The following is a 22130-nucleotide window of genomic DNA, read 5'->3' as shown; positions in this document are numbered from 1 at the left end:
GTTTAGGTTGCCAAATTGAAACAAAGTGTTGTTGATACATATGCTTGCTAATTACTTGCAAATGTACTTACCTGCAATCAGAATCTTGTGGTTCTATAAATAAAGTAACAAAATATATTTTGGCTATATAAAAAACATTGGTCTGGAGTTAGTCATGGAGAGTGTGCTTCCTTTATTGCCTGTGTATGTACAACAAATGCTTTGCACTACCCTCTGATAAGCCTAACTGCTCGACCACACTACCACAAAAGCATCTCTGTTGAGCTTCAAATCTCATGACTTGAAAGACTTCTTTGAAGAAAAACAACTTGCACACATCGAGGACCAACACTAGATGGTATGAATATGCACATCATGTGCAACTTCTGCCACAGATGCCTTCAATATCTTTTTAATTACTGTGAGCTTTCACCAAGTCTTAAGTAAGCCCACAATGCCCCAAAGCATTTCTCCATTTTAGGTTCTCCCCCCCATACTCATCATAGCACTGCCTTTACTTCTTCACATGGGAGGCTGAAGGATCATGTGTGAATCTAAAAGATTTAAGCTGCAAAACGAAAATGTGATTTACTTGCAACCATTGTTTTAATGTTAGTTACACTGTAGATTCCCATGCTTTGTGCACTCCTGCCATCTAGTGTTGGGTTTGGGTATTTTCTTTGTTCTTATAAAGTGCACGTCCACCCACGATCTCATGGCGCTGGATCTACAGAAACAAAATTTTAGTAGCTCTCTGTGGAGATTAATCATAGGCCAATCTGAAAAGCCAGGTCTTCAGAAGTTTCTTAAATTTAAGAAAACAAGGAGGGAACCTAATGTCGGGCGAAGGGTGTTCCAGGTGCGGGGAGCAAGGAACAAAAATCATGTCCACCTAGCATCTAATTTTTAAAGGAGGGAATGGAGAGAAAATTCAAATGAGAAGATCTTAAATTACGGGCCCGGTGTTTATTTATGAATACGAGCTGAAATGAAAGCTGGGCTAAGACTTCGTAAGGATTTGAAAACAGAGCTGCATGCTTTATAAATTAAGCTGTGTTCAATTGGGAGCCAATGCAGTTCGCACAATAGGGGAGTCATATGGCACCTACGAGATCGTTGGGACAACAGCCTAGCCTAACCGGAGGTTTCACTGATAGTTTAGAGTCGATCAGTACTTCCAAGCTTTTACCTGAATTCTTGAGCTGAGGTGGAGTGCCCCTTTGAAGAATGCCAGAAGGTGGCTTTCCAAAGATTAGGTTGTTTTCTGATAATGACAATTTCTGTCTGGTCCGAATTCAGTTTAAGTTGGTTACAGTTCATTCAATCATGTATAAACAGCATTGTGTCCTGAAAAGCGGACTTCGATTTTGGTGAATTCTCAATCTAGAAGATTAATTTCATGTCATTGGCGCAACTGTACACTCTGACTTGCCTGTGCTTCAGGGCATGCACTAACGGGCAGATGTATAAATTGAAAAGGTAGGGAGATCAAAATGATCCCTGGGGTACTCCTCCACAAGTTAGATTAGCCTAAGAGGAGCAAAAAGAACAAAGTCTCACTTACTGACCGGTCCTTCAGGAATGAAACGATCCGTTCCAGCGCAGTGCATGAAAACCTGCAGCCCTTACACGGTCCACCAAAACCTCACGGTTGACCATGTCAAGGGACACCGAAACGTCAAGCAGCACCAAACGCCTGGGTAGCCCCTTAATCAGCAGCCCACCACTGACAGGATGACCGACTCCACAGAGTGGGTTGGACGGAAGCCAGGTTGATTAGGACCAAGAACATTAGTTTCCTTTAAGAATGAGCAGATGCAGTCAGCTACGTGGGCTTCAAGTACGTTAGCCAAATAAGGCAGAAGATATAGGATGATATGTATATATATTTTTTTATTTTATTTAATGGACGGATCGTCCCCAGCTACCGTTAATAGGGGTACCAATATAGCTTCTTTGAAGACACTCTGGACCATGCCACATCTCAGAGACTGATTTAAGAGGGTTAATGCTGTATCAGGGAAATGGGAAACACCCTTCTTAACACCTTAGGAGGGCAGGGGTCATCCAGAGACCCTGATTTAACTTTGATTAATAGGTTTGCCAGGCATGTCTTACTGATCTGAGGCAGCTGACACTGTCACAGAGTTAGTCTGCCACAATAGTATCCTGATCAGAAGGTCTGTGAGGAATGCTGGCTTTTATGGTCACAATCTTGTAGAAGAAAAATGCATCAAGGTCCTCACATAGACTCTGGGTCGGTGTAATTTTAGCAGTCACTCTGTCCGGATTAGACAATGTCAAAATTACAAGGATTTCCTTCGATTTATAGGAGTTAATGAACCTGTCTGAAAAAGGCTGATTTTGTGAAAATAATACGTTTCTTATAACGTTTTGACTGTGCCAAGAATGCCTCTATCATTGATGAGGTAATTCTTTCTCCACTTTTGTTCAGCTTGACGTAGTTTTAATTTATCTGCTTTTAAATAGTCAGAAAAACACTGACACATTGTTAAAAGTTGTTAACTTCTTAAGAGTTGAAAGTCTTACAAGTGTTGTTATTTTGCTTTGCAGAGTGGCTTTCGGTTCCAAGGGAACTCATAACACCTCTCCTGAAACCTACAATGCACAAGGGGAAGACTCCACCTTAGATTGTGTTCCTCCCCTTCTGGTAAGTGTTAGTGTGGACACTGAAAGCACTGTAATGTCGGAGTTGGAAAACGTAACGTGTATTGTTAAACTGGAAAAGCATCAGTACAATTACAAGAAAAGCTACCTCACTCTTGCATCCAGGCGGTGGGTAGGGAGCATGTGAATGTATATTATCACAAGATGCAAACCGACTGTTAAAGGTAAGTAACATTTTCCATTTGCAGCTTGTGGTGCTGTAGATCACTTGCTGTGCACACACCCTGAAAAGTAGTACCCCGTCCCTAAAGTGGCAACTTGCAAGCAACAGCAGGAAATATGTGGAACACATTTTTAGAAACAGTTTATCTGACTAGTGCCTTTGCGGGAATATTTGTCTGCACAGTAATGCTTAGTGAATGTGTGGATAAAGGACCAAGTAGCATCCATGTAGACATCTGCTTATGTGGTATTGCCAAAAAAGCCTGTTGGCAGTATATTTCTTACAAGAATGTGTAGTGTGTTTACCTGAACCATAACAAATCTGCACACATTGTAAAACCCACCAGAAAGAGCTACGTTTAGAAATGGAATTGCCATGGTGTGGCTGAGCAAATGTAAAAATAGCTGCTTTGTTTTCCTGATGGACTGTCAAAATAATACATAATGGCTCTCCTAATGTCTAAAGCGCACAAAGCCCTTTCTATGAGCATTTGTGGCTGCAAAATCAAGGAACGCAAGTCAATAGACTGGTTAACATAAAAAGGAGAAACAACTTCAAGCAGGAAACAAAGGTTTGTTCTGAGGCAACTCGGACTTCGTGGACTTTGACAGTTGAAAAAACTTTTATCTAAGCTTGGCGTTTACTTTCTTCGGAGAAAAGTTATGGCTACAAGGAAAACCATATTCCATTAACGTATCTGCAATGGGTAAGAGTAAATTGCTCACAGCAAGAACAATATTATAGTTCCCTGAAGACACTGGTGCTAATCCAGGCAGGATCAACTGCTTGCATAAAGGCGTTAACAAAAGGAACCTTAAAAATTGACTGATAGCTTCAATAGCTGCTTATATACAGGACAGCCAACTGTACTTGTACTGAAGATTCGGCCAGTCCCAACTTTAGCATTATGCAGATCTGGGCACAATTGTAGCTTCTTGTGAGGATGAAGGAATATTTCTAGAAGTATTGAGAACCATAATTAAAGGGCCCACGTGAGAGCTTTGAGGGTCAATTTGAAAGGCGCTTGCTGCTCTTTCCTGGCAACATATGGAATCAGTAGCAGTGGTAAGAAAAGCATATACACATGTCCCCGACCAGCTTATACACAGAACAGTAAGGACACAAGTAAGGAACTGGAGTAACAGGACATGAGGTTTTGAAAATCTGTAATCTCATTTGTGGCGAAGAAACCAATCTCGGAGTTGCCGCAACGCTGCAAGTTATAATTCACCACCTGGTGAATGATCTACTATTCAAGTGTTTACTAATCCACTCAGCAAGAGTCATCAACAAAGTCAGTGTCCTGCTTCACATTCTATGACAGCATAATATGACCGAGTATTTGCAGTGAAAGTCGGACAGGCTCCAAAGGCTGGTCTGTCCTTTAATCTTGTCAACATCTTGTTTGTCTATGGACTCTGGGTCATGGTGCAAAGAGCCAGCTAAAAGATCCTAGTCTGAATGTATAGAGTGTGAGGGGATGTCTATGGGGGGGCTGGGGTAGCGTCTACTCTTCTCTTTTAAGAAATGGTGTAGGCCTGGAGCTCCTCCAATACAGCTTCTTTGAAAAGGAAGCTGCTGTTTTTTTTTTTTTTTAATGAAGTGGCTGTACAGTGGAAAGTGGTCTTGTGACAATATGACCAGGTGTAGGAAGTTGGCTCTGTATATACTATCTCAAAGTGAGAGATAGTGTGCACACTGAGTCTAAGGGTTCCCCTTAGAGGTTAATAGGGGCAAAATTAGATAATACAAATGCTCTATTTTGTTGTAGTGTGGTCGAGCAGTAGGCTTATCAGAGGGTAGTGTTAAGCATTTGTTGTACACACACAGGCAATAAATGAGGAACACATACTCAAAGATTTAACTCCAGGCCAATAGTTTTTATATAGAAACATATATTTTCTTTATTTTAGAGCCACAAGATTCAAGATTTGAGGTAAGTACATGAACTGCAAGGTACTTCACACAGGTAAGTATGGAACTTTGAATTAAAGTAGCAGTACACACAGTTTTAGTTAAAATGGCAAGAAGCTATTTTAAAAGTGGACAGTGCAAAAAATCAACAGTTCATGGGGAGGTAAGTTTAGTTTTCTCAGGTAAGTAAAGCACTTACACAGTCAGTCTTCTAGTCATAGGCATCCCACCGTTGGGGGTTCAAGGCAACCCCAAAGTCACAGCACCAGCAACAAAGGGCCGGTCAGGTGCACAGGTCAAAAGGAGGGCCCAAAACACATAGGCGCCTAAGAAGAACAGGGGTGCTCCGGTCCTAGTCTGCTTACAGGTAAGTAAGTACCTGCACCCTCGGGAAGCAAGTCAGTTGTCTCTGCAGGGTTTTCAGGCCTTCCTTTGTGTAGGTTGCAGGAATCTGATTTCCTGTGTTCTGGGTCGCCGCTAAATACTAAATTTAGGTGTGTTTAGGTCTGGGGGGCAGTAGCCAATGGCTACTATCCTTGAGGGTAGCTACACCCTCTGTGTGCCTCCTCCCTGAGGTGAGGAGGACACATTCCTATTTCTATTGGGGGAATCCTCCAAAACCAAGATGGAGGATTTCTAAAGGCAGGGGTCACCTCAGCTCAGGGCACCTTAAGGGCTGTCCTGACTGGTAGGTGACTCCTCCTTGTTTTTCTCATTATCTCCTCTCTACTTGCCGCCAAAAGTGGGGGCTGTGTCCAGGGGGCAGGCATCTCCACTAGCTGGAGTGCCCTGGGGCATTGTAACACAAAGCCTGAGCCCTTGAGGCTCACTGCTAGGTGTTACAGTTCCTGCAGGGGGGAGGTGTTAAGCACCTCCACCCAGTGGAGTGAGCACAAAGGCTCTCACCCCAGGAGGTCAGAAACTCGTCTCAGTGGCAGGCTGGCACAGACCAGTCAGTCCTGCACTGAAGGATTGGGTAAAATACAGGGGGCATCTTCTAAGAGGCCCTCTGTGTACATTTTGTAATAAATCCAGCACTGGCATCAGTTTGGGTTTATTATTCTGAGAAGTTTGATGCCAAACATCCCAGTGGTCAGTGTAGCCATTATGGAACTGTGGAGTTCGTTTTGACAAACTCCCAGACCATATACTTAATATGTACTTACAATGTCTAAGACTGGACTTAGACACTGTAGGGGCATATTGCTCATGCAGCTATGCCCTCACCTGTGGTATATTGCACCCAGCCTAGGGGATAAAAGGCCTGCTAGAGGGGTGGGACTTACCTGTGCCACAGGCAGTATTTTGTGTGCATGGCATCCTGAGGGGGATGCCATGTCGACTTTGCCTTTTTCTCCCCACCATCACACACAATCAGCAATGGCAGTGTACACGTGTTAGATGAGGGGTCCCTTAGGGTGGCACAACACATGCTGCAGCCCTTAGGGACCTTCCCTGGTCACAAGGCCCTTGGTACCACTGGTACCTTTTGCAAGGGACTTATCTGTGTGCCAGGGAATTGAGGAACAATGGTACATTTTAAAGTGAAAGAACACTGGTGCTGGGGCCTGGTTAGCAGGGTCCCAGCACACTTCTTAGTCAAGTCAGCATCAATATCAGGCAAAAAGTGGGGGGTAACTGCAACAGGGAGCCATTTTCCTACACCAGGTAAAGGTACACAGTTCTCTATCTAGCCTCAAGCTGATCGCTATCTTGTGGTATGCTCAGAGTCAAGGTGTTGCTTGACCTTAAAGTCAATCTTGCTGCTGAAAGCTGGTTAGCTTGGTTTCGTTTATGAAGAGCAGTACCTTGGTTCCTCTGGTGTCGAAGGTACATATGGTTGAGCCATTTTAAAAGCAAGATATTCAGTGCATGGAGGGGTAGTGGCTGTTGGAAGTTGAGCGTGTTGTGCCTGGTCCCCTGTGCTCATTTCAGAAAAACAAGGTAGATGTCCCTGTAGGAAAGTACCCTCTTTCTGGCATGGTTACCCCAACTTTTTTCACTGAATATCTTGCACTTCAAAAGGAACCTTGGTTCCAAGCCAGAGAACTGTGTAGAGAACGCCACAACTTGCCAGATGAACTTGCTTTGAAAATGGCTCGACCATGGTTTCTTCCACCAAGGATATCAGTTAAGTACTTGATTCCTCAGTAACCAGTATCGCAGTGTCACATCAAGGGACCTACAACACCTGCAATTACTAGCACAGGCCTCAGTGCCCACCCATTGGCAAAACACTGTAGGTACTTAAACAAACAAGCAGTGGCAAAGCCAATAGGTCTCACATAGGCAAGATCTTTTGGCTTTGTCAATTGCTTTTTTTGTGTGGCTGCTGTGGTTGTAGGAGGAAGGGAGGGGCAAGCAAAGCAGGATGTGGTGGAAGCAGGGCGGGATCCAGCAAAATGACTGACTGCATGAGGAGGGTGTGACAGGCAAGCAATCCAGGGGTGGGTGGGGGATGGGTTAAGCAAGGAGGAGGTAGGGAGAAAGCAAGGAGGCGGGAGGGAGAAAGCAACACCACAAGCGCAGCCGGGGAGGGGGGGTGGGGGGGGGGGGCAGGACCAAGAAACACCACAGACAGTGGGAGGAGAGGGTGAGGGAGTTGAGGCAAATGCCGACAGGAGCAGAAGGAGGGTTGGACAGAGCAGGTAATCCCAGGCAGAGGGTGAGAGTGGATAAGGGCAAGCAAGGTCGCAGAGAGGAGCGATGGATTGCAAACACATGCACTCTTATGGATCCAGTCAAATAAAAAAATAAAAAAAAATACCTCTAAAATCATTCAGCCAGTGGAAAAACACTGGCCATGGACAGGAAGGAGTACTTGGCCCATTCTCCACCAAACGGAGAAACAGAAGAAGACAAAAGTGAAACTGGGAGGCTTTTGGAGGACATAACCAATGAAAATAAAGGAAATGAAATATGAAAGATCCTATGATGGACGATGATTTACATACACACAAAATGGGAAAGTTTGTATTGCTTCAGCTGATGTTTTGAAGATTTGGTTGTTTTAAATTTGTCCCACTTTTGATATTAGGGTATAATCAGCCAACGCCACCTGCTTACATCCAAGTCAAAGGCATTTGTTTTCATGAACTGTAGAAATAACAAAAGATGAGTCAATGCTGGGAGGACTGGGCATTATGGCTAACAGTTAAGAATGACAAACCCCGACCCGCCTTTTAAGCAAAAGCACTATGCCCCCAACACAGGGACTCATCCCACTGTCCTCTCTCATTCGGAAAGCTAAAGAAACAAGTGTACGCCCACTGTTGCAGAGCCAGTCTCCAAACATCTCTGGTGCTTCAAACAGGACATATTGGTTCACTTAAACCCAAATGCATCACCTGACTCACTTGAATTGTACTGGGGCTACTTACATCAAGTGAAGGCTCCTGTGGGTCTCCCGGCATGCCTGGTGGCCCACCCATGCCAGAGGAGGGGTTGAATGGTAGCTCGCCACCATGTACAGGACCTGCCTGCTGGCCCAGCTGCTGCCTGGACTGGGGTGGAGGATTCCGGTGATGAAGCTGCTGTGCTGTTTGGCTGCTCAGGTTTGGGTTGTGCATGCCCTGCGGTACGGAGTTGTGCGAAGGGTCCATTCTGCCTGAAGGGGGCATCTGAGGGGAAAGAAAAACAACTGGTTAAAATTGGTTTAGACACAAATTGAACAACGGCAAAACAGATTTAGGAAGGACGGAGAATCGGGTGCAGCAGAGGCATATCGTAATCAGTCTCAGTATGGTTTTAAATACTGTCATGTAAAGACCATGACAGTGGTGCTCAACTGTCACTCAAAGGTCATGCTAAAGCACAACCAAGTCTATAAATAAGACACTGGTGGTGGAGCTGTATGTCAATCAGGAAAAGGCAAAAGATGAAGACCAGAGATCCTTCTCTCACCTGCCCACTGATTGGAGGGGCTGATGGCTTGTCTGGAGTCAGCAGGCTGCTGGGAATGTCAGACTGGTAGGAGATTGGAGGGGGGCCTGGGTTGAACTCATTCATTGTTGGAGTGCCAGGATTTCCCGAAGGAAAGCTTTCAGGAAAAACACCTAGGCCAGGAAAACCAGAACCTGCAAGGAGATAAGAAGAAGAGGAGATCCAAAACAGAAACAGAAGGATGAGTTTAAGAGCAACAGCAGTACCCAGATTACAGACAGGCTTAGGAAATATCAACCACATCACATCCTATCATCAATCCCAATCTCACATTTCTGCCACCTATCCTATATCTCATCCTCTCGATGTCTGCACACTCTCACTGTCCTTCAGCCCCAATAACACTAAGTGAGTATTGAGGATGTACAGCACAGCGGGGGTCTCATCAGGTGAAATGTATAACACTACAGGGCCCTCCCCTGGGTGACGAGGAAAGCATCACCCATTGACACTCACCCTGGGCGTTTCAGGTTTAAGCCCTGAAGTGCCCAGGGTGAGTGTCCATCAGTGACACTTCGTCACAGAGTGGGGTGGGGTGAGCAGTCTCACTGACCCCATCCCACTCTGTGACGAGGCTGGGACTGCTGCCTTTCCTCATTGGCTGGAAGGCAGCAGTCCCAACCCTCTGAACTTTTAAAATGAATGTTTGGTGTGTGCGTGTATGTTTGAATGTTATGAGTGTTGTTAATGGATGTGCGTGCGTGTTTACCGCCCTCCCCCCTAAAGCTTCCGGCTGCCACTGACTAAAGGTGATCATACAGGGCGCAGTAGAGAAAGTACTATGGCGGAAGTTGGGGTGGAGGCAATATTTACAACACTACAGCTGTTCTACATGGGAAATATTCCACAATTTACATCAAGCAATGAGACGGAGCAAAAACAGATCAACAATGTTTCCAAAAGGCAGGAGAATGAGAACTAGGACAGTACACACAAAGGGCATCAGTCCTAGGTGAGGGAAAGACCACTGCCAAAGGCAAGTTTTGGCTAAAATACCGCAGGAAGGAATAGTTACTTACCTATACTCCTAGTTCTCCTCATGGGGTATCTTCACTATAAACATAAGCACAGAGTTGTGCCACCCAAACGTGGGATCCAAGAGCAATTTTTACATAGTATATACAGCCAACCCAAGAAGGGAGGAGCAAGATATGGACGAACAGTTCATGGAAGACAAGAAACGCAAGCAAGAAGATAGGGAAAAAACGCTGCTCAGAAGGTGTGTGACTTGGAGTGCCTTTGATTATTCAAGATCTGAAGTAGGGCCTTATATGCAAGAAGTGATTATTGTGAAGAAATGTCCCCATTTCATGGACGGTTTACAACCTATACTTTGGCACTGCGCATCGTACAGACCCCCTGCCAAGGTTGGCACACTCTAGACTGTTTAAAAAGACTGTCGTAGGGTGGCACGCAGAAGGCTAGGCTCAAGAGAGAAGGTGGGTGGCAACTGAGACTGTCATGATGCAGGGTGAAACCATTCAAAATTCATACGCTGTGCGTTATTCCACCAACTAGTGGTTGGATCTAGAATTTCTAAAGATGAGCGTTGACCATGGAAGGATTTGACATCTTTCTTGCAGTACCCCAGTACATGCCACCTTTTTTTCAGTTTGTTTTTGTAACATGGGGTTTGGAGAAGAGTATACAAGTTGCTGAATGAAGTCTCATTTTCAGGACTCAAGAACAAGGCAAGGATGTAAGAAAAAAAAGAAAGCCATTTTTTGTGAAGAGACATTAGACCGCACGTCAATAAATTATAAATAGGTTTAAACACACAGAAGTGCTTCATGGGGTCTTAAGCAAATAACATTTTCACATATAGCCTATTCGCGAACTTGAAAAACTAGAACCATCCAAGTTATGCATCCTGGTATTAACATACTTGGGAATACTCTTGATTAGCTTGTCAAAGAAGTTTGTGTACGCATTTCCACTGATCAAGCTGATTCCCCAGTCACACCTGACACCCTCTCAGATGCTTTCTTTCATAGGAGCTGTTCTGGACACAATGCAGTTTCTGGCTTATCCTCCCAAGAAGCAAGTCCAGGATATTCAGGCTATGATCCTGATGTTTTGGCCTCTATCCTGAGTTTCAGTGAGACTGACTGAGGCTGCTGGGCCTCATGGCCTTCTGCATTCTGCTGGTAAATCATGCCAGATTGCATATGCGGGCTGTGCAGTGGGACCCTGAGTTCCGGTGGGCGCAGCATCAGGCAACTCTCTCAGACATGGTCCGGATCTCAGAGGGAACTACAAAAGACCTGCAGTGGTGGATTTTGAACCTCACTTGGGTCCCTAACCAGACATTACAGTAGTGAGGTGTCACTTCTGGGATGAGGCAGTCATATTGTAGACATGGAGATCAAAGGACTCTGGTCTCTGGCAAAAGCCAGGCTCCACATCAACATGTTGGAGCTCCGGGTGATCAGACTAGCATGGAAGGCATGTCTTCCCTCTGTCAAGGAGAAGTTAGGGCAGGTGCTCACAGAACACCACCACCATCTGGTACTGCAAGAAGTAGGACAGGATGGGGTTGTGAACCTTTTGTCAAGAGGCCTTGCTTCTCTTAGCATGACTGGAAAAGCAGGGCATGGTGGTTCAACCCCTGGCAGGTTCTCTCGATCCCAGGGTGGAGGAACTCAGTCGTTGACGCCTAGCGAATCACGAGTGGCATCTCAATGTGGAGGTGGTACGAGGTCTTTCAGCAGTGGTGAGAGCCTTGGTTAGATCTATTTGCCTCTAGAGAGAACGTGCATTGTCAGCAGTGTTGCGCGTTGAAGTTTCCAAGGTGGCAGTCGCTCAGCGGCGCTTTTTGACGCGAGTGGAGCTCAGGCCTCCTGTACGCCTTGTTGCCCATAACACTCCTGCCCAGAGTTCTCAAGAAGATCAAGAATGACCAGTCCCAAGTAATCCTTGTGACCCTAGACTTCCCACAGAGTGTCTAGTATCCCGAGCTTTTGAGGTTGAACATTGATCATCCGATCAGACTGTCTGTTCAGGAGGATCTTCTATCACAGCAGCAGGGGAGGGTTCTCCACTCTGACCTGTCAACTCTATGCCTTCATGCGTGGAAATTGAGCAGCAACAGTTGACAGCCGTCAACATCACTTTCCAAGTCTGTAATATTATTTTAGCAGCCAGGCATTCCTTTTCAAAAATTGTATACGCCTGCCATTGGCAAAGAATTGTAAAATATATTGTACAGAAAAGTCTTTAGATCCACTTTCTGCTTCTCTCTTTGATGATCTTCTTTTCATTCTATCTCTTGCCCAGCAGTGCTCTGCTCTGGGCACTCTTAAGAGCTATCTGTCTGCTCTTACCGCTTTTTTGCAGCTGCCTTGGCAACCCTTTTTAAGTCCACTATTGTAAATAGGTTTCTAGCATGGCTTGTACATATTCTCCCCCCCCCCCCCCCCGACAACCTTAATCATGCCCCAGTGGGATCTTAATTTAGTTCTCACATACCTCATGTATGCTCCCTTGGAGATAATGCACAATTGTCCCCAGCTGCTTACTGTCAAGACAGCTTACTTAGTGGAAATAACATCTGCCCGGAGGGCAAGTGAGCTGCAGGCCTGGTCATCCAAGCCTCCATATCTCACTGTATTTCCTGACAAGGTAATGCTTCACACCCATGCCTCTTTCCTTATAAAGTTGGTGACCACATTTCACTTGGGACAAACTGTCACACTGCCCACTGCCCACCATCTTTGCTCCCCTGCATACCTCTAAGGAAGAGGAACGATTCCACTGACTTCTGACACCACAAAAGAGTTCTGGGTGGACGGCCAACTCTTTGTGGACAAAATGGGGGCAAATAAAGGCCAGGCAGTACAAAACAAACCATTTTGGGCTGGGTCATTCTCTGTATAAAGATCTGCTATGCTTTAAGAAGCAGCTTCCTGAGGGCTTACGAGCAGGGGAAAAGCTGCAACCATAATTTTAGGGAGACCAAGTCCTGGACATATCAGGCTGCAACATGGGCATTCCTGCACGTTTGCCAAACACTACTGCCTAGACAGTCAGGTCCACAAGGAAGGGCATTTTGCCCGTTCAGTCCATCAGTACTTCATAGTTTAAAAAGATTTGTCCGCAGCCCACCGTCAGGATATTGCTTGGGTATCTATTCAAAGGTAAGGCATCTGCAGCTAAAAGTCTCTATAAGATGAACAAGTTACCTTCGGCAACGCATTGTCTGATTGAAACTATCTAGCTGCAGATTCCTTACACCCACCTATGCCTTCCTGCTCTGCTTGACTCATTTGCTAGGGGCAGGTTAATCCTCTTCCGGGCCCTAGATTGGACACACATATTTGGCAGTTCTTGTCATGGCTTGGCGCTACTGGCGTGGAAAGCCATGATTAAAGTAACTGACATCCGTGTACCTGGGTGGTGCCTATGTAGGTGACCGCGACGTCCCTTACTGTGCTGACGAAGCCAAACTGAGACACCTGATGTCATGCGCAGGGGTATTGCTCGAGCACAAGTTTCCGCATCCAGGCTGATGCCTGGTGAAATTTAAAGGTAAGGAATTTGCTAGATAGTCTCTACCAGATAATGCGTTACCAAAGGTGAGTAACTTGTTCGATAAGCTTCCAAGGAGGACAAGGCCCTATTCTTGAACAAGATTAAGAAGTCTTTTACAACTGGGATTTTGAAAAATGTTTTTGAATGGCTTCCTATAAGGAGTGATTCCTGCTAGATATACCTTTAATAAAGAGAACTGTAGCCTAGCCTTAGTCAGATGTGGAAAGGTATTGAAGTACTGCGCCTTCTTCAGGAGCCAAGCTGCAAAGTTCAGTGACGGAAGATTAGGAAGCAGGATCTGGCCCCCTGAAGTTGACTAGGAGATTCGATTTGCATAGCAGCCTTGTGTGGACATTCTGATACATGTGGGTTGGTGAACTATCACGGACTGGGCCACTCCAGAGCAGTGAGGATAATCCTTGCTCAGTCTCTTGTTGGTTTGATAACGAAAGGCAGACAGTGGACGAGGGGTTGCTGAGAGGCTCAATCAAGGACATGGCCGTAGCCTGAGATTCCTTTAAGTGCTTCCTCGCCGAGTCTGCCTTCTCCCCTAACCCGCAAGTCCCATCAAAGGACATGTCCATCAGGTTTACCTGGACATGCCCCATAAAAACCAGATGTTCTCAGCCAGGACTGGCGCCGTAAAGCCACTGTCAACTGCCCAGCAAGTCAGCTATATCCAAGCCACATCGAAAGGTGAACTTCGCTGCATCCCTCCCATCTTTTACTGCTTGGGGGATTATGGCCCGGGCCTCCTCCGGGACTTAAGGAAGGACTTGCGCAACCGTATCCCAAATGGTGTGTGGGACATGGCCCAATAAGCATGAGGTGTTCATCGACTTCAGTGCCAGGATGGTGAAAAACATCTTCTTCCCACGATGGTCTAGCCCCTTAGAATTCCTGTCCGGGGGAGCAGAAGGGAACTCGCCATGGGAGGTTGAAGCTTGGACTACCAGGCTCTATGGCGTGGGCTGTTGGCTGAGCAAACTAGGGTCGCCCGGTGCAGGGCAATGGCGGCGGGCATCCGCCCTATTCACTGGAGCCCCTGTGCTGGGCTTGAACCAAGTTTCCAGCGGGATATCCGTAAGTGCCTCATTAAAATTGTCTTGACAACCACTAAGGGCAGTTCGAGGTCAAGGACCTCTGCTGTCCTACGCACCACTAATGCACAGGAAGCTCCCTCCTCTGTAACCACAGTGGTGGGAGAGAGCAAGCCAGTATCTGGAGTCCAGCCCACTAGCCTCTCCTAGTTCCTCATACCAATCCAAAAATCTTTCTAACTGGTGTTCTAAAGGGTCCAGAAACCCCTACCAATCCCCTCACATGCCTGGCTGAGCACAATAAGGCTTAGGCAATGATTTGGCACCTGTGGGCACCATTTGTGCCATGGAACACTGTTCCAGCTCCATATCGTCCGGACTCAGAATGGGGCTGGCGTCAATGGTGGTTGCCGACAGTGCCAATAGCATTGGCCTAAGGATAAACACCAGAGAAGGTCACCTGGATACGACTAGCTCCGGTCCAGAGTCAGACCCATGAAATCCCATCGCTCTGAAGCTGCCAGCGTGAAACCTGATGGGGCAGTCTCTGACCCCGTGGGGCATGAAGAAGTGCCAGCGGGTTAGGCAGCTTAAAAACATGGCGCATGGCCTCATAAAAGGCTTTTTTCTTTTTTTTTTTTGCAGATGTCGATCCTGGTGCTGGAAACAGGGTGTGCAAGGGGGTGGGGGGGAGGGGTTTGGAGACACAGAGTTGAACTGGGCAATGGCTCAGTAGAATCGTGCTGGGAATGCCAATGTTCCCCGCTCGTCTCGTCAGCTGACGGTCATCGTGAAGTTAAAGTCCTCTAGCACTTCTTTTTGTGCCTCTTTCCCGATTGTCCAGAGGACCTCGAGTGGTCTGACAAAGAGGACTTGGGGGCTCCTGGACCGGTGTCGTCGACTGCCAGCCGGGAAGCAGCTTTAGGGACCGCTCCCATAAAGCTTTCAGTGCCATGGCCCGGCAGTCTGAGCACGTCTTAGAGTCATGACACGAGAGGCAGATGAGGTGAGGGTCCATAACCGACATGGCACGGTGACAGGCGCCACACAGTTCAAACCCTGCCTTCCCAGATGACATTCGACACTCAACCAAGAAAATACTTACACAAAAAAGTTGAAAAAAGGCCTAGCAAAAAGCGACAGAGGGTTCTCTCTCGGGGTTGCGCTAACTGGCATGGAAAGAAAAGAACTGACGTTCGCATGCCTGGCTGGCGCCTATATTGGTGACCGCAAAGTCACTTCTGGCACCAATGCCGCTGACTATGCCACGCGGAGCCAAACAAAGCCACCAGACGGTGCGCGCAAGGGTATTGCTAGAGCAAATGTTTCTGGATCAAGTCTGACGCCTGGGGAAATTCAAAGGTAAAGAATCTGCAGCCGGAAGTCTATCAGATACAGTCCTTTCTAAACAAATGCATTTCCCTTTTGAGCTTATCCATAAAGTTACAGTCCAACATTTCTGCAGGAAGGCAGCTTTTATAACATAATGCATGAGCTGCAGGGGCAAGTGAAATTCAGCTTTTGTGCAGTAAAGAACCATATATATTATTTTTTCAAAAATATGCAGCAGGGATAATAACCTATCAACTTTCATGTGAATCAAACGGTTTCCATTTTAACCCTTTTCAGCAATCCCCCCAAAACTACAGAAGAAGGGCTTTGCATTTCTGGATGTTCAGTCTTATTGTTTGAAAGTTCAAAGTTCTACCTTGATAAAACCAAAGACATTAGCAACCTGGCCACCTCTTTGTAAACTATGGCCCTGTTCGAACAGAGCCATCAACTTTGAAACAGCTGTTTCTAGGCAAATAGTATCTTGTATTTTACGCTTAGAGCAGTTCCAACAAATATTTGTCTGGTAAACCCAGAGCCCAGCAGTGCTTCATCTCCCTCTTCTAAAAATAAATAAATAAATAAATAAAGCATCTGCTCAAAATGCCCAACACTGCTGCCATAAATAAAATACAAACACAATGTGGGTAAGCATGGACTAAGGCTCAAGATTGTAATGGAATCTCATTACAGACACTATCGGGGTGAACACACCATATGTGTCAAGAAAGCATTTTCCAACCCAACATGATGACAGAAGTATGCTAGCATACGATTCTATGGGAGTTTCATGTGGCAAAACTAGGGTGCGATAGGCCACTGGTGTTGAATGAAGGCTGGACTAGATTTTCGGAAAATCCTTGCATATGCACGTTTCATTTTAAATAATATACGTAAATATTTTCAGTGGATATAATAAAATTTGGCATTGATCTGGCCTTCTTGTATGTACATTCCACAGTCCATGGTCGGAAATTTGAGGGGGAAATCTACAACACTGGTGGCATTCATACCGGGAGGGGAGGTTTAGCACACCATATGTACAGTGGAGAGGGGCCTAGCAGGTCTCACCTTGGCTGCTGTATTCGTTGCTGGTGGGCGGTGGAGGTTGCAGGGAAGCAAAGGGTGATGATCCAGGACCCAGGGCGGCAATCATCTCCATGACATTGGGCATCACCATGTGCACTGGACTCATACTACGACATCGCTTCAGTGCTGGCCCATCCTGCTCCTCCTTGATGTGGATATCTGGTTTAATGGGTACTGGCTTCCAGCTACAAGTGGGGTCGATTGTGATCTCTTCATAATCCGAGCTGCAGGAGTGAGAGAAGATACAGTCATAGCAATCCAACCAAAAAGAACATAGGCACTAAAACCAGAGTGACAGCCACATGAAATAAACAGTTCATGGATGGTGCCTTCATATAAAGGGTGTGCAAAATGTTGTTACAAAATACCTACCTAGACCAACGTGTACTAAGTTATTGCTTACCAGGGAGAGACATGCATAAAAATAGGAGCAACTGCCTACATGCTGAGCCAAGGGCCTCTGCCTACCTGCAGTGCATGTGCAAGGAGCCCAATTAGATGCCTACTTCAAGCGTGCTAGACCTGAGCAGCTGCCAACTTGGCATGCACAAATACCAAAATTCATTGATGGGCCTTACATATCCTATGAAGTAAATTCAGGTTTGCATTTCATGACAAAAGACAAGTATACAATTGTACCAATTTGTGACGTTGTAGATAGTTTTGACCTGCTCTCTTATCGACTGAAGCAACTAAGATTTTGTTTAAAAAAAAATACTGACTTAAAAAGTATCGTTACTATGTTTGATTTTTAAAAAAGCATAACATATTTTTTAAGTTCCAATTCACATATTCCATGAAAATTGCATATCTGTCAGTGTTTTTTTTTCAGTCCTTTTAATTATTTAAAAAAAAAAAAAAAAAAAAAAAAAAAAAAACACATGCTGTCCCGTATTTGGCTGCATGGGTTTTGATTTAATTCAATAACCTTTTCTCAAAACACAATTCTCGCTTTACACCATCTACATCCCTGTAACAAAGCATATCCCTTTCGCAGAACTCCACATCCATTCTATTGAAAGAATTCATCCCATGTTGTCAGGAGAGAACTTCCTAAATTTCACACTAGCAGAGGGCTATATCTTAGCAATTTTAACGTGAGGAAGAATTAAATCTTAAGCCTTACTGAATCGTTCGCAGCCTATGGAATAAAAATTAAGTTCATGTTGGCTTTCAGTTGATTTGGAAAAATGGTACATATGCTTAAAATCTGCCTGCAGAAAGCTTTGAATTTTCAACAGGATTGGAAAGCAGTCACATGTTTGGCCACATTCATTTTCAAAACAGGACAGAGAGGCGAACGGTGAAGTGTTCTCAAACAAGGCTTAAGAGGCATTTTATGGCCTAGCTCAAGCACGCTACCACTGAGGCAGGGCAGAATGGGGAAGAAAACGAGGTATTAGTTACTTACTTATGTATATATATTAGAATTCCCAGCATGTACTGGTCCACCTCCAATCCCTCAAGCAGTGCAGTCTTGCTGCAAACAGAAAGAAACAGACAAGTTTTAGTTGGGCAGTCTTGCTTGGCAGATACTGGTGAGGTGCAGGTAACAGGTTTGCACAGCTGCATTGATAAAACGTTAGAAAAAACACAGTGCCGCCTCATAGGATGGTTACAGACTGTAAAAAGGCTTTGATGGAATACACACTAAACCCAGCCTCTTTCCCCTTAACTTCATCTCCATGCTCAGAATCCCTTCAATCAATCCTTTCAGACTTCTCAGTCGCCCACCCACTGAAGCCCTGGCAGCGGTAACTCCGACTCGCCAGCAAAGTCACGCCCTCCACTTTTATATCCAGCTCACACAGCATACCAGTGTCTCTACGTGTGGCCTCCCCATAGCCATGCTTACAACCACCTCAACAGCAAAACAAAAAACAAAAAAAAAAAAACGTTTCCGCTATAATTATTACTAGTTTACAACCCTGGCACCCTATGCCCCCTTATATGCCCACATAAGAGTAATCAGATGTCTTTCCTAATGATTGCTTGTAATACGCTCAGGTCTCCTCCACCAGAGATGGGTTTCTTCTACCTCTATCATGTTTACTTGGGGGAAAAAAAAGGCACCGAAACGCTCCTTACCACATTGTGTACTTCCACAGAGGAAAGCAACATAGGCCACTACACCCAAGAACATGGTTGTCATATAACTTAAACACCATTGTAAGCCTGGGCACTATATCCTGCCTGCACATAGTTTCATAAATGTCCCTCAAGTCTGAATGAATACTGCTCCATGTCACTTCCATACAGCCCATCAGTCCCTTTGCTCTAATTCCAAATTTCCTGCACTTACTTGCACACCGGACACCTCCAAGTTCCCCGTTCACAGTTCAGTTGTAGATACGACTCCAGGTCAAAGCACTGAGGAGAAACACAATGAATTGGTGTTCATCAGGAAAATGGTGATTGTGCCCCAGAGCTTGAAATAAATCCTCTGAGTACAGTAAGGTCATTACTAGTATGCACGAGGTGAAAATTGTGCCTTGAGTAGGCAAAAAAAAAAAAAAGAGTCTGTACTAACTTGTATATGGCGACAATCGTGCCCCCGAGCAGGAAGCTGTATCCTTCGGAATGTGATTGGACACTTTAGAGACACCTTGATGGCCGTCTGCTCCACCCCATCTTCACCATTCGGTCCTGGAGTTCCTGGAATAGTCCCATTGGTGAAATTGCGTTTTACTGGAAAAAAGAAGTAGATGACAAAAATTGAAATTTATATTTAAAAAAATAAAACAAAATACCATGCATGCATATGCTGTTGAAGAAAGTTTCCTCTTTCCCTCCTTCAGCTTCATTAGGGACACTGTATATTTTGTCATATTCAAATGGTTTCTCACATCTCCCAAATATGTATGAGTAACAAAACTGTTACTTACCAGTAGGAGTCGTTTTGCAGCCTGAAGAGTTTTCTGGATTCAGAACATGCTGTGCATTATCCCCCCCCTCTAGTGGTTGGGTCTGGAATGGTCTGTTTTCCCACCCCACCCTTCCCCTGGGTGCCGCCAACCATTATTTGGTGCTTGGTCCGTCCCCTGTGCGATGTCAGAAGGTCCTTCTCATTCCTCGCCCCCAAAACCTGGAACTCCCTCCCCACCAACCTTTGCAAAACCAAAGCCCTCCTGCTCTTCAGAAAGAACCTCAAGACATGGTTGTTCGATCAGTGACCCTCCCTGCCCCCCCCCCCGATATCCCTCCCCCAGCGCCTTGAGACCCTCACGGGTGAGTAGCACGCTCTACAAACTTTTTTGATTGATTGATTGAAGGGGCCTCAGAAGTTCCTGTGCATCTTAGCCATCTTCAAATTCTTTTTTCTTTCGGTTTTCTTGGTGTCTGTTTTCCTCTCTTTTTTCCCCCCCCAAAAACAGTTTATGCTTACATGTGACCTCTTTCCCAACTGTTTGTTTTGTTCTGGTTTTTGGGGCGGTCGAGGGGGTCACATGTGAGTCTAGAAAACTCTTTAGGCTGCAAAGCTGCTTCTACTGGTAAGTAACCGTTTAGTTTTGAAGCATGAATCCTTTTCTGGATTCACATGCTGTGCATTAGACTATGTAGCAGTTTCCCCTTCCATGGGTTGGTTGGGGTGAAATGATGAGCTTGCAAACAGGTGTTGTAATACTTTCCTTCCCACCTGAGCTTCCTTATGCATTTGTATGTCCATACAATAATGCTTTGTGAATGTGTGGGGAGGGGGGATGCCCATGTTGCTGCTGCGCAGATAGTATCTATGGGCACATTTGCCATGAATGCTAGGGTTGCGTGCCCTTCTTTCTTGTGGAGTGTGCTTTAGGGCGATAAGGTAGACATTTGCCTACCAAGTTGTAGCACGTTTGAATTGTTTTCACAATCCATTGTGCAATAGTTCCTTTTGTGACGGGTGACCCCTTGACGGATTGGGCATATGAAACAAACAGTTGGTTCCCGTTGTGAAACTGTTTGGTCTCTTGAAGTATGTTAGTGCTCTTCTTACATCATAAGTATGAAATGTTCTTTACAGTGGTGTCTGGATTCCTAAAAACACGGGCAACTAGAGGCTTTGGTTGACGTGGAATTTGTGCCCCACCCTTGGTAGGAATCAAGGGTTTGTTCTAAGGACTACCTTGTCCTTGTGAATTTGTATATATGGTTCCTATATTGTTAACGCTTGAAGTTTGCTTACTCTCTATAGCAATGTGGTTATCAGGAAGGCAGTTTTTAGTATAGTATAAAACGGAGCTCTGCTTTGTGCACAGACTCATATGCTTTTGTTATAAGCTGTGTTAATACCATATTTTAAGCTCCACATCGGGTTGGTGCCTTCCTTTGGGGGGAGAAATTCTTTTGGAGCCCTCAAGGAACCTTTTTATCACAGGTGATGTGAAAAAACATTTACATGATGCTCCTCTGATAAAGGACACAATTGCTGCCACGTAGATCTTGCAAGATGAGTAGATAATCCTACTGTCCAGTAGATGTGGGAGATAGGTTAGTACTGTTTCTTGTTTGGATATTGACTCAAGGGTACTGTTCTTTGTGCATCATAGAAGGCACCCTTTCCTCTTTGCTGCTTAGCATTGTCTTGTTCTCAGCTTTCTAGCCTCTTTCAGTATTTTCATGGTTCTAGGCAGCAAGTTTAGGTGCCCGAATTCTATGTATTCAGGCGCCAGGCTGACAGACTGAGTGTTGCTAGTTCTGGGTGGAACACTTGCCCCATATGCACTGTGAGTATATCCCCGTTCCACCTTGATGTTGATCATTTGTACTTGGACAGTTCGAGTAGGTTTGCGTACTAGGTCTGCCTAGCCTACTCTGGGCCTATTAGAATGAGATTCATCCCTGGTTGTCTGGTCTTCTCTAGTACCCTTTGTATAAGGCATAGGCAAATCTCCCTGACCAGTTTAGCAACAGGGAATTCACTTCTGATTGGGGGTGTGGAAACTTGGAGACGAAGAGCTGGAATCTTCTGATTTCTGCTGACACAACCAGGTTGATTGTTGCCTCATATCCTGAAGATCTTTCTTGCTTTAGGTCTCATTCATGTGAGCTGCTTTACTGTTTGCTCAGTCTGTCTGTCTCGATGTTGTCCTTCCCTGGCAGGTGGGCTGTCTGTAAGTTGATACCTTGTGGTATCGGCCAGTTCCATATCCCTTGGGCTAGTTTGGGGGTGGGGGGAAGCAGCACAAAGTCATTGTTGTATTGTCTTATCAGTGCAGTTTCCCTGTTACTTGTGTTTGAAATTATTTCAGGGCTAATAATACTGTATTCATCTCTAGGAAGTTCATGGGCTTTATTGAATCTATGCTGTTCTACTGGCCCTGAATTCTCAAGTTGCCTGTGTGTGCTCCCCATCCCTTGTTAGACGAGTCTGTTGTAATGGTCACTGATGGAGTAGTCTTGAAAGGTCTCCCCCAGTTATGTCTTTGGATGCCCACCTTTGTACCTCCTTCTGTACTCTTGCAGTTACAACC

General features: G+C 45.3%; 1 protein-coding gene across 8 annotated transcripts in view; it reads right to left on the bottom strand.

Annotated features, from left to right (window-relative positions):
* The window catches only part of ZMIZ2 (zinc finger MIZ-type containing 2), a 233846-nt gene that overhangs the window by 13727 nt on the left and 197989 nt on the right, over positions 1-22130 (bottom strand). For 7 of the 8 annotated variants that reach the window (XM_069214275.1, XM_069214277.1, XM_069214280.1 and 4 more), the window contains 6 exons: positions 19208-19365; positions 18980-19047; positions 18089-18157; positions 16660-16901; positions 8648-8820; positions 8125-8364 (listed from right to left, as the gene is read on the bottom strand). In XM_069214275.1, coding sequence (XP_069070376.1) covers positions 8125-8364; positions 8648-8820; positions 16660-16901; positions 18089-18157; positions 18980-19047; positions 19208-19365 — 950 coding nt within the window. Of the gene's footprint in view, positions 1-7659; positions 7841-8124; positions 8365-8647; positions 8821-16659; positions 16902-18088; positions 18158-18979; positions 19048-19207; positions 19366-22130 lie in introns of those variants that run through there. The other variant, XM_069214283.1, reaches the window with a different exon arrangement.

Source organism: Pleurodeles waltl, chromosome 11 (genome assembly GCF_031143425.1).
Source record: "Pleurodeles waltl isolate 20211129_DDA chromosome 11, aPleWal1.hap1.20221129, whole genome shotgun sequence".
Classification (NCBI taxonomy): Eukaryota; Metazoa; Chordata; class Amphibia; order Caudata; family Salamandridae; genus Pleurodeles; species Pleurodeles waltl.
This window is presented reverse-complemented; position numbering and strand designations above follow the sequence as displayed.